The sequence below is a fragment of the Nicotiana tabacum genome, chromosome 2, assembly GCF_000715075.1.
Source record: "Nicotiana tabacum cultivar K326 chromosome 2, ASM71507v2, whole genome shotgun sequence".
NCBI classification, from domain to species: Eukaryota; Viridiplantae; Streptophyta; class Magnoliopsida; order Solanales; family Solanaceae; genus Nicotiana; species Nicotiana tabacum.
Window position 1 is genome coordinate 92,040,524 of NC_134081.1, and position 12,043 is coordinate 92,052,566.

The 12,043-nt window shown below is 34.3% G+C and overlaps 2 protein-coding genes across 3 annotated transcripts; one reads left to right on the forward strand and one right to left on the reverse strand.

The window, feature by feature from the left end:
- The first annotated feature begins 6,455 nt into the window (after positions 1 to 6,455).
- On the forward strand, positions 6,456 to 8,907 carry LOC107775821 (fatty-acid-binding protein 3, chloroplastic). Its single transcript, XM_016595604.2, has 5 exons — positions 6,456 to 6,779; positions 7,756 to 7,848; positions 7,992 to 8,147; positions 8,229 to 8,443; positions 8,558 to 8,907. The coding sequence occupies exons 1-5, from the start codon at positions 6,545 to 6,547 to the stop codon at positions 8,714 to 8,716; spliced, it is 858 nt and encodes a 285-aa protein (XP_016451090.1). The 5' UTR covers positions 6,456 to 6,544; the 3' UTR covers positions 8,717 to 8,907.
- On the reverse strand, positions 8,395 to 11,949 carry LOC107775819 (receptor-like serine/threonine-protein kinase At1g78530). 2 transcript variants are annotated; one of them, XM_016595601.2, is made up of 7 exons: positions 11,809 to 11,949; positions 10,952 to 10,999; positions 10,724 to 10,865; positions 10,308 to 10,646; positions 9,967 to 10,221; positions 9,756 to 9,889; positions 8,395 to 9,110 (listed from the first exon to the last, which is right to left on the reverse strand). In XM_016595601.2, the coding sequence occupies exons 3-7, from the start codon at positions 10,857 to 10,859 to the stop codon at positions 8,919 to 8,921; spliced, it is 1,056 nt and encodes a 351-aa protein (XP_016451087.1). In that variant the 5' UTR covers positions 10,860 to 10,865; positions 10,952 to 10,999; positions 11,809 to 11,949; the 3' UTR covers positions 8,395 to 8,918. The 2 variants fall into 2 exon arrangements, with proteins under 2 accessions (XP_016451087.1, XP_016451088.1); XM_016595602.2 differs by having other exon boundaries at positions 8,794 to 9,110; positions 10,377 to 10,646.
- Between the last annotated feature and the right edge of the window lie 94 nt (positions 11,950 to 12,043).

Consider the following 12,043-nt stretch of genomic DNA (forward strand, 5'->3'; position numbering starts at 1 on the left):
CTTTCAACTATACCATTTTATTGTGGAGTTCCAGGTGCAGATAATTGAGATGTAATCCCACATTCTGATAAATAACCAATGAATTCCGCAGAGAGGTACTCCCCACCACGATCAGATCGTAGTGTCTTGATATATTTATTATGTCGTTTTTCAGTCTCAGTCTTAAATTCTTTGAACTTTTCAAAACATTCAGACTTTCGACGCAACAAATAAATATATCCATATTTTGAGTAATCATCTGTGAAAGTCACAAAATACTCAAAACCACCTTTTTCTTGGACATTCATTGGACTACACAAATCAGAATGAATTAATTCTAATTTATCACTTGCTCGATTTTCTTTTGAGGAAAAATTTCGTTTTGTCATTTTTCCTTCTAAACAAGATTCACAAGTTGGTAGTGCCTCCACTTTCAATGAACTTAAAGGTACATACTTGACCAACTTTGAAATTCTGTTTAGATTTATATGACCCAAACTCAAGTGCCATAAATATGTTTCACTCAATTCAGAATAATATTTTCTCTTATTTGGTAAATCAACATAATTCAGTTCTTTAGGTTGTAACAGTTTAGGAATAGAGTCAACAATAAAAAGACCATTAATTAATGTAGCCGAAGAGAGATAACGCTTATCATGAGTAATAATACATTTATCAATATCATAAAAATTAATATCATAACCATCTCTCATAGCGCTAGAAACCGAAATTAAATTCCTTCTAACTGAAGGTACATATAATGTGTCCTTTAAAGCTAAAACTCTACCACTACCAAACGAAATACTAATATTTCCTAATGCTAAAGCTAGGGCTGCCGAACCATCTGCTTGATAAATATTGATTTCTCCTCTACTTAGCCGCCGAGTTACCTGAAACCCCTACAAATAAGTGCAGACATAATTAGTGGCTCCCGAATCTACACACCATGACATGGTAGAAACAGACGCTAAATGAGTTTCAACGACAAGTAGATGTAAATCATCTGGTTTATTTTTCAGCTTGGTCAGATAAGTTGGACACTGCTTCTTATGATGCCCAGGCTGCTTGCAGTGATAACACTTGCCCTTAGCCTTTTTCACACCAGCAGTTGCGCCACCAACAGAGGGTTTTTGAGCCTTTTTCTTCTTCTACCTGCCTCTCGGCTTAAAAGAAGCACCTGCCTCAAAATTCAATGCCACATGAGGAGCTTGTTGCTTGATAATAGTCTCTGCCGACTGCAGCTCATTCAACAATTTTGCAAGTGACAAATCCATTTTGTTCATATTATAATTCAGGCGAAACTGCTGAAAACTGCCAGGCAGAGTCTGCAGGATCATTTCAACCTGCGTATCCTTATCAATGTTAGCTACAAGGACCTCCAGTGCATTCAGAAGACTCATCATCTTCAGAACATGGTCCCTAACTGATGAACCTTCAACCATTTTGGTATTCATAAGAGCTTTCATGGTAGTCTGCTTAGCCGCACGATTCTGATCTCCAAACATTCCTTTGAGATTTTCTAGAATGTCATAAGCAGACTCCATCGACTGATGCTGATGTTGCAGAACATTTGACATGGATGTCAGAATGTAACATCGCGCCATCTCATCAGCCTTGACCCATTTCTGGTAAGCCTTTTGTTCATCATCCGTGGCATCATCTCCAGGTTTTTCGGGACACACCTCATCGAACACAAATTTGTACTCTTCAGCAATTAGGACAATGTCCAAGTTTCGTTTCCAATCAACATAATTCGGACCCTCAAGTTTGTTTTGAGTAAGAATAGCAGTAAGGGATTGAAAGCAGTCATCGTTAATCTGGAAGACAATTAATTAAATATATCAAAATCAGTCATGTATTATTTGAATATTAAAATTCAAAATACACTACATATATATAATCTATGCACCTTGAACAACAAATTTCGATGGGAAAAGAGCTATTATTGCAATATACATATATAATGACAGATTATTCACTCCATGAATTTAAACAGGTCATACTCAGATGGAGAGTAAACTGTTAATTTAAGTCAAGTGAATATCAACATTTAACATATATTAGTCCCATTGAACCAACATGCATACTCAGATGGAGAGTAAATACAAGTAATCAACAACTAGTATAACGTAGTGATTATCCATAATGAGTTTATCCGATATGGAAGAAGACCTACGTCAACGTGTAAAAATATTATATCACTAGAATTTAACCCTGGAGTCCATAGGAAACGATCCCTACCACCACTAGATTAAAAATAACTCAAAAACTTTTTTGAAAACTTTCCAGAAAATTAAAAAACAAAACGTCCAAAACACCATCTAAACGACCCCAAAAGCCCAAAAAACAGCTTACATCATGAGCAAAGCTCATGGGTATTGCTCACTGGGCCGTTTCGCATGGACCTACCAAGTTTCAGGTCAATCAGAGTCCGTCAACAAGCTGACCTCCGATTTTCTGGCCTATTCGGCCAAATAGTGACTTTTGCGTTTTTCATGGATTAATATAATTTTCAGATTATTCTAATCAAATATCATCAATAATAAGCAGATATTACATGATTTTCAAAATAATCATAATACCCATAAAACATAATCGTGCTAAAAAATAATGCAGTTTTACAGAAAAACAATCTTTGCCTGTAATTCAAAACTTGCATATTAACATGATACTAATTTTTATTATTCATCCAAATTATTTAATTAGACGTGATTAGGCTCTGATACCAATTGTTGGATTATATATCGCAGCGGAAGCAATTACAGTATCATATTTACGTGTGAATTAAACAATTAGCACATACGGAGATTATTCGAGTTACCTCTTGAAGCGTGAACAAAGCAAATCAATATCCGTCTCCAGTTCCTGAGTTGCAAGACCTCAGCAAACTTATACAGTCTTCTACCGTGTTACCCAAATAATATCCGAAAAGAGAGAATTTCGGGTGGGCGAAATTCAAGGAAGAAAAACGTGTGTTTTTCCAGTGCTAAAAAACGGCCAGCTATATCCCATGTATATATAGCTACGTTTTTAGGTTAAAACCCTTTTTCAAAACCTGTTAGGTTTTCTTCTTCCACTAAGGAAAGGTTTCCTTTATTTCCTATTATTCAGGCATAGTAGGGACCACAAAATTTAATTAACAAGGCTTCCTCTTATGGAATTAATTTTGAAATTTTGAAATTAATTTCTTCCATAATAAATTATAAATTATTCCACTAAAAATTCGTAATTGCACTCCTTAATTCAATTTCGAAATTCTTCCATAAAACCTTATTTAACTTCCCGTGTTAAGATTCAGATACTAACCAATCAAATTAAATTATTAACAATTTAATTTATTGATTATTTCCTTTAGACTTTTGCTTAACTTATTTCATGTGTCGGATACAAAATCCACCGTCCGGGTTTACACATGAAAACTTATAAGCTTTCATAAAGGAGTATCATCAATCTCAAAAATCGAGACATGGATTCCATCAACTAATTATTACTTCGCCAATGTATATCATTATCGTCCAATTTACCAGGCTTATTGACTCACGAAAGAATCTCGCATTTTAATAAATCAAAACAATAAATGACATACACAACTAATAATAATTATATCAAAATTAAGAGTATAAGTACATTGAATGGACTAGAGAAATTATTTTATTAAGTCAGTAAAAAATACTTATCTCCACTTGATCCGTTCAATACATACAAAATGTACTAGCACAAGAAGTTGGAATTAGACCATTCCCATAATCAAGATAAATTACTTTTAATCTTGTGCTACAACCATTCCGATAGTTTGTCTAATTCCATCATTAGATTGTGAACATAAACTTTATGACTTATAAGAACCGATAATTTAATCTTCCGTGTATAAGCTAAATTCTTACACTAAATCATCTACTATATAAGCAACGGACACACAAACCAATACATGATCTATTTAAAATAAATCTTTATTGAATTGAATAAGTAAATAAATAATTATTCCATAAAAAATACTATAACAATATGCATGGTTTATAGTATATCGTAACAAATAGTCCCTCACACGCACTCTAATTCTTGCTTTTCGTCTTGCAATAGTTGTAAGTTGTAACCAGTTGTAAGCACGATAATATTACATATACAACTAATCGTGAACCAACTTACACATACTTTGATTTAATTAATTATATTAACAGTCACCGCCATTATGTTCTTATCATTGCTTGCGTGGTCCTGACTCATGCGTAACTGAAACCAAGTGAGCCGTACGTGTCGACAAGCAAAGAGGGAAAACAAAGAAAAGAAAAACTTTTACAAGATTTCGTATATATGAAGTTCATCTGCTTCGGTAAATTTTGATTTCACAAGCAAAGAAAACGTTCTTTTTGAGCATATGGGACAGTCAGGGACGGACCTCCATGGTTTGAAGGAAGTTCAATTGATCTTTTATTTATAATAAATTTCATCGTCGAAAATTTATTGTGTAAATAGGGTAAAAATAATTTTTCTAATTTTTTGTATATGTATATATGTGTTGTTGAATCCTGATTACATAAAAAAAAATAAAAAAATAAAAAGAGTAGTGAAGTAGCAAGAAATATGACTCGAAAGTTAATATAGGTCAGGCGTAACATTACATTATTACATGTTTTTTAATTCATTTTCGTCATTAGCTACAATTCTCTTCTAAATAGTGCCCTATACCAGTCCCTCATATATATCTGTCTTTTACTTTTCCTTGTGTCCGAAATGCTTACAATTTTTTAATTTCTCTGAAAGTGCTGTACATGCACTACGTTAAACGAAAAGTACTTGTACGCATTTTGTAACACCGCATGAAAAGGTTACTAGATCTACTTTCACTTTTTTCTCAATAACTTTATTCTCTATTCCATCTTTTAGATTAGCGTTAAATATAGATATTTCTTACCAAATAGACCAACTCGATTTAATTCATCGTTTATAAATTATATCGCATAATTTTCAAAGTGAAAAAGGGGTTGATCAGATTGGATCATTTTCCCAAGATCTTTAAAAAGTATATGGTGGATGACCATCTGCACCATGTGAGTGAGGATTAAGGAAGTTGTATCGAAACTAATACAGCTTAAAAGTTGATTTAAGGAAAACGAAGCAAGTATAAAAAGACACATGTGCTTTGATCTAAGGCTACAAAGTACAAAAGGCTTGAAATTCTCAAAACCAGCAATTCTCAATAAAGTTGCCACTTTTCCTTCTTTTAGTCATCCCACGATTGGAAAATTTTAAAGGAAAATGTAACTTTATGCTCCTAATATACCTTGCCTAATATAAATTTATTATAAGCAGAGAATCTAAAGAAACATACTGATTATGTATTAGCTTGGTTGGATTTTCAAAAAAGAACTGGATTAATTTGACTTATTCCAAGTGATTAACTTGGGCTTTTTTATTTTTGGTCCGGCAGCCCAAAATAATTACATACAGTAATACATATATACACAAATTATGTATGTGGTTTTATATTTATGTATATTTATACTTAATATACAAAATATATATATTTATCGGTTATTATTTTATTGGACAGCCCAAAAATGTAAGATGTAATTATGTTGTATGTGATGTGTATACCATCCATTCTTTTTTGTATGTTGCTTAAGATTTTGATACACCCACTAAAAAGAACTATTTAATATATTTGATTAAATTATCCTTATTTCTTCTATAAATGAGTAATTAATGATTATATAATTTTTTCTGAGTATTGAAAGTGAAATTGATAAAAAATAAATACTACCATCTTGGTGATAAATATTTTTAAAATATTTTTTGTACTAAAATGACAGAGAAAAAGGATCAAGGAAGCATCTAAGATCAAAGTTGGTTCTATTGAGTGATTGAGTTCAGATTGAACTTCAATTCAATTGAACTTTTCCCCAAAACATGGGAATCAGAGAAAACTCAATTTGACAGCAGCCACACGTGACATGTTCGAGTTGTGAAAATATCAATTAATGCTTGCATTAATGTAGATTGTCTACGTCATACTTCTTGGTGCTGCCTTTCCCTATTCCTATCTCTTTTTTTGGATCTGACAACAACTGTTCCTGAGATTAGATTGAACTTCAAATGACAATAATTCAATCAGAGTACATACTATTCCCTCTGATTCAATTTAATTGAGGTAGTTTGACTCGACACGAAATTTAAGGGGAAAAAAAAGACTTTTGAAACTTGTGGTCTTAAAAGCTTAAAAGGTAAAAGTTTTGTGGGATTATGACATTTGTATAGTTATAAAAGTTTTTCATTAAGGATAAAATACATAAAATAAAGAGTTTAAAGTTAAATTATTTCTAAATTTAGAAGTTTGTCATTTATTTATTTTAAAAAAGGAAAAGGAAAGTATCTATTCTCATTTGAGGGAGTATATAATATGGCAACAGAAGTTGTTGTCCGTGGGCCATCAATCATCATTTTATATCACAGTTTCAATCTATAACATTTTCTGCATAACTACAGGAATATACATACATATACTTAAAATAAACTAAAACTGAAAGTTCCTTGTCTTAACAAACGTACTAACATTTTCAGAATTAAGATGGTTGCAGCTGGAGCTATATCACTACCAATTTGGATTTCAACATCAACATCCACAAAGATCACTGCTTATTATAATGTCAAACCCAGAATTTCTTATCCCTTAAAAACTCCAAGAAATGCAGTAGGCCCAATATTATTCAACAAAAGCCATAGTCTCTATCCCTTATCCACATTTGAGAGAAATGAACGACATGAACACCATTTCACACCTAAAGCTGTTTCTTCCTCTTCGGGTAATACAACTAATTCTTGCAAAAGTTATTGTCTTTAGTTACTATTAATAGATGTTAAGCTGAATTCACACCCTTTGAGCTAAAGAGGAAAAGCCCCCTCAAAACTGTATTCTTTCTGATTTTCGGATTATGGGTAATCTTGATTTCCCAGCAGGATACGTTATTTTTTACTAAATATTCATACAAGTCCCACATTTGCCACAATTGAGTGAGAAAACCCTAAATGGTATAAATGCAAATTTCCTGTTCATTGCCAAATTTACTTTTGAGGACCCTTTAAAATTAATAATAATGAAACAAGAAAATACATGATTCCTGAAGCTGGTGGAGAGAATACTCTATTGCATTACTGCATTTAAGCTAATATTATGTATCTAAACTCAATTATGTTCTCTATGGTAGTGAATAAACAGGATTTACTGTATTGACTATCAGTAAAGGTTGTAGCATTGTAAAGGTATCCGTGAGAAATAATTTTCAGTTATTACATTCAAGTCTAAATGTTCACTGAATTAGGAGATGGTATGGAAGAGAAGATTTGACTTGGCACAAAATGTAGTGGAATTACTGGTTTGTTGAGAGTTAACGCCTAGCTGAACTATTTGGATAATGTGTAGATTAGTTTTGATTTCAGTTTAGGAAGGACCCTCAAAGCTATGAAAGCAGGATTAGACAAAGCCGCAATGGTGGACTGGTAAAAATGTAGCCTAAAGAATCAATTTAATCTGATAATGGACACATTTCCCGCTCATGGTTAAAGCGTAAATACAGCACCATCACTTTTCAATGTTGCAGTTTGCAAAGACAGGAGTCAACCTTCAAAATACTCTTTAACTTGCACCTACTATTTTTAGCCCTTAAGGTTTTTTGGGACAAATCAAGCGAACCAATGTTTCCCTTTTGACGTTTATGAATAAAGAGGAAACCTAATCATATCCTGTGTTTGTTTATGACATGACATTTTTTGTGGATTCAGTTGAAAGTGCAGAAGAACCAGCAACTAAGGTGAAGTTTCAAAGATCACTGAGCCTACCTGGTTGCTCTACTTCATTGTCATTGCTTGGAACTGGTCAGCCGCAATACATTCAATAATCTTTTCCAAATAATTCGAGAATCAATTTTAATTATTGATTTATCTGCACCAAGTTCTTCTAGATCATGATAATGGTTGTGTTCTATGCTCATGTCTTGCTGCTCTTCCTGCAAATTTAGGATACAGGGAAAAGGTTTTTGCAATTATTGGTGTCAAGGTCTATGCTGCAGGTCTCTATATCAATGATTCTGTCTTTAGTAGGTTAGATACCTGGCGAGGACGTTCAGCTGCAGAAATTCAGCAGGATACTTCCTTGTTCAACATGATATTTGAAGGTAAGTGGGTGATGTTTAATTGCTTGGACTACTGGGATGGTAGGAGATGATATCAATTAAAATTGATTTTATGAAGTGCAGCCAATCTGGAGAAATCACTACGCATTGTGCTGGTCAGAGATATTGATGGTAAAACTTTCTGGGATGCCTTAGATGAAGCCATTTCTCCAAGAATCAAGTCACCCACTGCCGAAGATAAGGCTGCTCTTTCCACGTTCCGTGGTGTCTTTCAAGGGAAACCTCTTAAGAAAGAAACTTCCATATTCTTGACTTGGATTAACCCAACCAAAATGCTTGTGAGTGTGCAGCTTATTTACATTAAGATTCTATTAGGCCCATATATGTGGACTTTGTTTATTCTTGGCTTTCTTAATTCTAAGTTGATGCTCTATTTTATGGAAATTTTGAAGGTTTCACTCTCTTTTGATGGGATGCCTTCCTCAGTAGATGCGACAATTGAATCTACAAATGTTGCATCGGCTCTCTTCGATGTATTTCTTGGTGGTGATCCGGTTTCTCCTTCACTCAAAGCATCAGTTGCTAATGGACTGGAAGCTGCGCTCAAGTGAAGGCCATAATGAGTTAGTCTTCCAGTTGGCTTTTACTTCCCTGATTTGTTAATCAATGATTCATTAGGGCAGCTCCATTGGAAAAAATTGTTTTGTTAGCTTCCATGTATTGGGACCGGTAACAAGCATTATGCAAGCCAAGCATTAAAAGTACAATTAATTATTTGAGAGAAATACACATTAAAGCGAAACACCAAGAATCTCATGCTAAAGCATTTACTTTTATTTGCTCAAGCATTTTAACAACTTCAGCCATGGTGGGCCTTATGCATGGCTCTGCCTCAAGGCACATCCATGCAATGGTAAAGACATGGTTAATTTCTTCTATGGGAAACTCCTCTAAGTTTCTGTCAACTACATACTCTTCCCTTTTCTCCTGAACGACCGCCTTCACCTGTAAAAATAGAATGAGATTAAGTGACCAAATATATGTCATCTTGTGAATTAGAAAGAGATTAATGAAGGAATTCATCATATCAGCCTGATAAGCAACACAAGACTGATACTTAATATATGACGTAAATGGTAAAACTATACTTCATTGACCAAATGGTGTAGAAAGTTAATCTGTCTCCTATCATAAGAATAAAAAGTAAGAAAATTTAATCTGCCTATGTTTGTATAACTGCTGACTTTTCAAGTGACATAAGATTGTTTGAGAAAGATTGAGATTTCAGGAATATCTTAATCATCTGCATCTTTAGGTATCAAAAGAGGAACCTCTCAAGCTTTTTGTTCTTTATTTTCTTTTCTTCAAGGCATTGATATTAGGTCAGATTTAAGTTAAGGCTTCTCTGCCCCGCACCCACCAACCCGACCCTGTTATTTCCCATTACCACATTTTCTCATTTCTCGTTTCCCATTGACTTTTGAGTTGGGAATTCTGTTTTCCCCATTAAGTTCAGAGGCTCATGCCACTTATAAGTTATAATATTAGCCATTTGCACCTCACTGATAAGCGCATTGTGCATACGACTCTGAGAGTGTTAAAACTTGAAAAGCTAGCATGAAAAAGGAAAAAAACGAACTAAAAGTTTACCCAGGTTACAAGCTTGGTTCCTTCCTCCAAAAATGATTCATCTGTTGGCTTTCTCCCAGTTAGAAGCTCCAGTAAAACAACTCCAAAGCTGTAAACATCTCCTTTTGCTGTTGCTTTTCCAGTGTCAAAATATTCTGCAGCAGACCATAATATAATTCATAGTTCTTCAAACACCAAGATTAAACTTCTAATGGCCTAATCAGAAACATACCAGGAGCCAAATATCCAAAAGTTCCAGCTACCAAAGTTGAAACATGGGTCTTATCTGGTTCCATCAAAGTGGCTAGTCCAAAATCAGATACTCGAGCCTCCATGTTATGATCCAGCAATATATTGCTCGACTTGATATCTCTGTGGATAACGTGAGGAATGCAATCGTGATGCAGATATGATAATCCTCTTGCAGCTAATACTGCTATTTTGTATCTTGATGGCCAATCCAAAACCTTCCTAGGACCAGATTTTCCTGCATTATAATATTGTCATCTTAAAGTTTATCAGCATATCAAAAACTCGTAAGGTCTGAAATAAGTTAAAATGTTTGATATATACCATGAAGTACTTGATCTAAACTTCCATTAGGCATAAGCTCATAGATGAGAAGGTTATAGTGATTCGTACTGTAGTATCCATGAAGCGTCACTATATTTCGATGCTTTATGTCGCCCATTGCCACCAACTCTCTTTCAAAACCTCGGTCTTGTTCTGCACTTATTCTGTTTAACCTCTTTACTGCGAAAGAAGTTGATTCATCAATTGTCAGTTTATAGACTGTTCCATAGCCTCCTGATCCTATAATATCTTTGTTGGTCAGCTTCATGGTTTTCTTCAACAACATGTTGGATTTCAATGTGTCCATTTTTGATGATTTAAACATCACTAGCGTTCCACCTGAATATGGACATGAAGGAAATGTAAGATATTTTTCATCAATCAAAATGGTATTTTAACTCAATATCATATCATACCAGATAAGCTGTCTTGAACAACCATTTGCTTTCTCCTACATCTACGGTAACAGAGGATTGCCATAATAATCTTCGAGACAACAAAAGAAACCACACATATTGTGATATAGAGTGCAACAACTTTAGAATTTCCCATTTAGTGCTGCAAGTAGTTAAGACCAAGTTAGAAACCAAATCACATCATTTTGTTCTATTGAGCAAATATGTGGGGGTTAAGAAAACAGGTACCTGAACTATTGACAACTCTTAACTTGACTCTCGGCCTCCCAGCTTTAACTGTGGAATTAAATAAACATTGTTAATAAGGAGTGTACCAGAAGAAAGAAAAACAAAGGAAGAACAGATTATTAGTGGAGGGAACAATTTAAACTCCCTCCAGGCTTTTCATTGCATATAGACGCTATAAGAGCAGAGGCGGATGCAGGATTTAAACTTTGTTGCTTCAATCTTTAAAGTTCTTCATTGAATCCATTACATTTTTAAAGTTACGCGTTCATATCTACTATAGTATTTATAGTATTTTTAGTGGAATTTTACACATAAATGTATATTTCAAGCCAAAAGCACTAGGTTCCTTTGTTGCGCGGACTCTTCAAAATGCTGCTGCACCCGTGTCAGATCCTCCAAAAATACACTACTTTTGGAGGATCTGACACGCACCCGGCAATACTTTTGAAGAGTCTGAGCAACATAGCTGAGTTCAGATGAACCCGTTATTACAGAGCTACATCCGCCCCTGTATACGAGCTGTTTGCCTTTTGCTACATAGAGCACATACTCCTTATTCTGCGTCTACTTTGTAGCAGTGGCGGATCCAATAATGGATTCGCGGGTTAAGAATCTAATGCTTCGTGGTCGAACCTTTTTTATAAATGTGTGTGTGTGTCATATGGGAAAAACAAGTATAGATAGAGTTAAATGTACATTTCAGAATCCACTTTCTACACCCAGAAGGCCAGAATCTACAGCGTCTAAGTAATTTAATCCGACAGTTTTCAGCAGATACAATTAGAGCTCTCAATATGATGTAGAATGAAGAAGAATAAATCAACTACACAACTTTTAGAACTTGAGTAGGACTTCACCTTGATACCATGTTGCAGGAAGGGGTCATTTCTTGAAGCAAACAGCACCAAGGTCCGCCAGAAAAATCATGCAGAGTTCCCAAACCAAAATCATTTAAAGAAGTTAAATGTTTCCCTTCAATTTTATTGTAAGAGCATCTCTAAAAGTGGGGTCGTAGCTCACCTGTCAAGAGGAAGAACTGTTCAGTATGAACAAGTCTCATGTGAATATGGTTTTGCTCTTTTTCTAACTGAT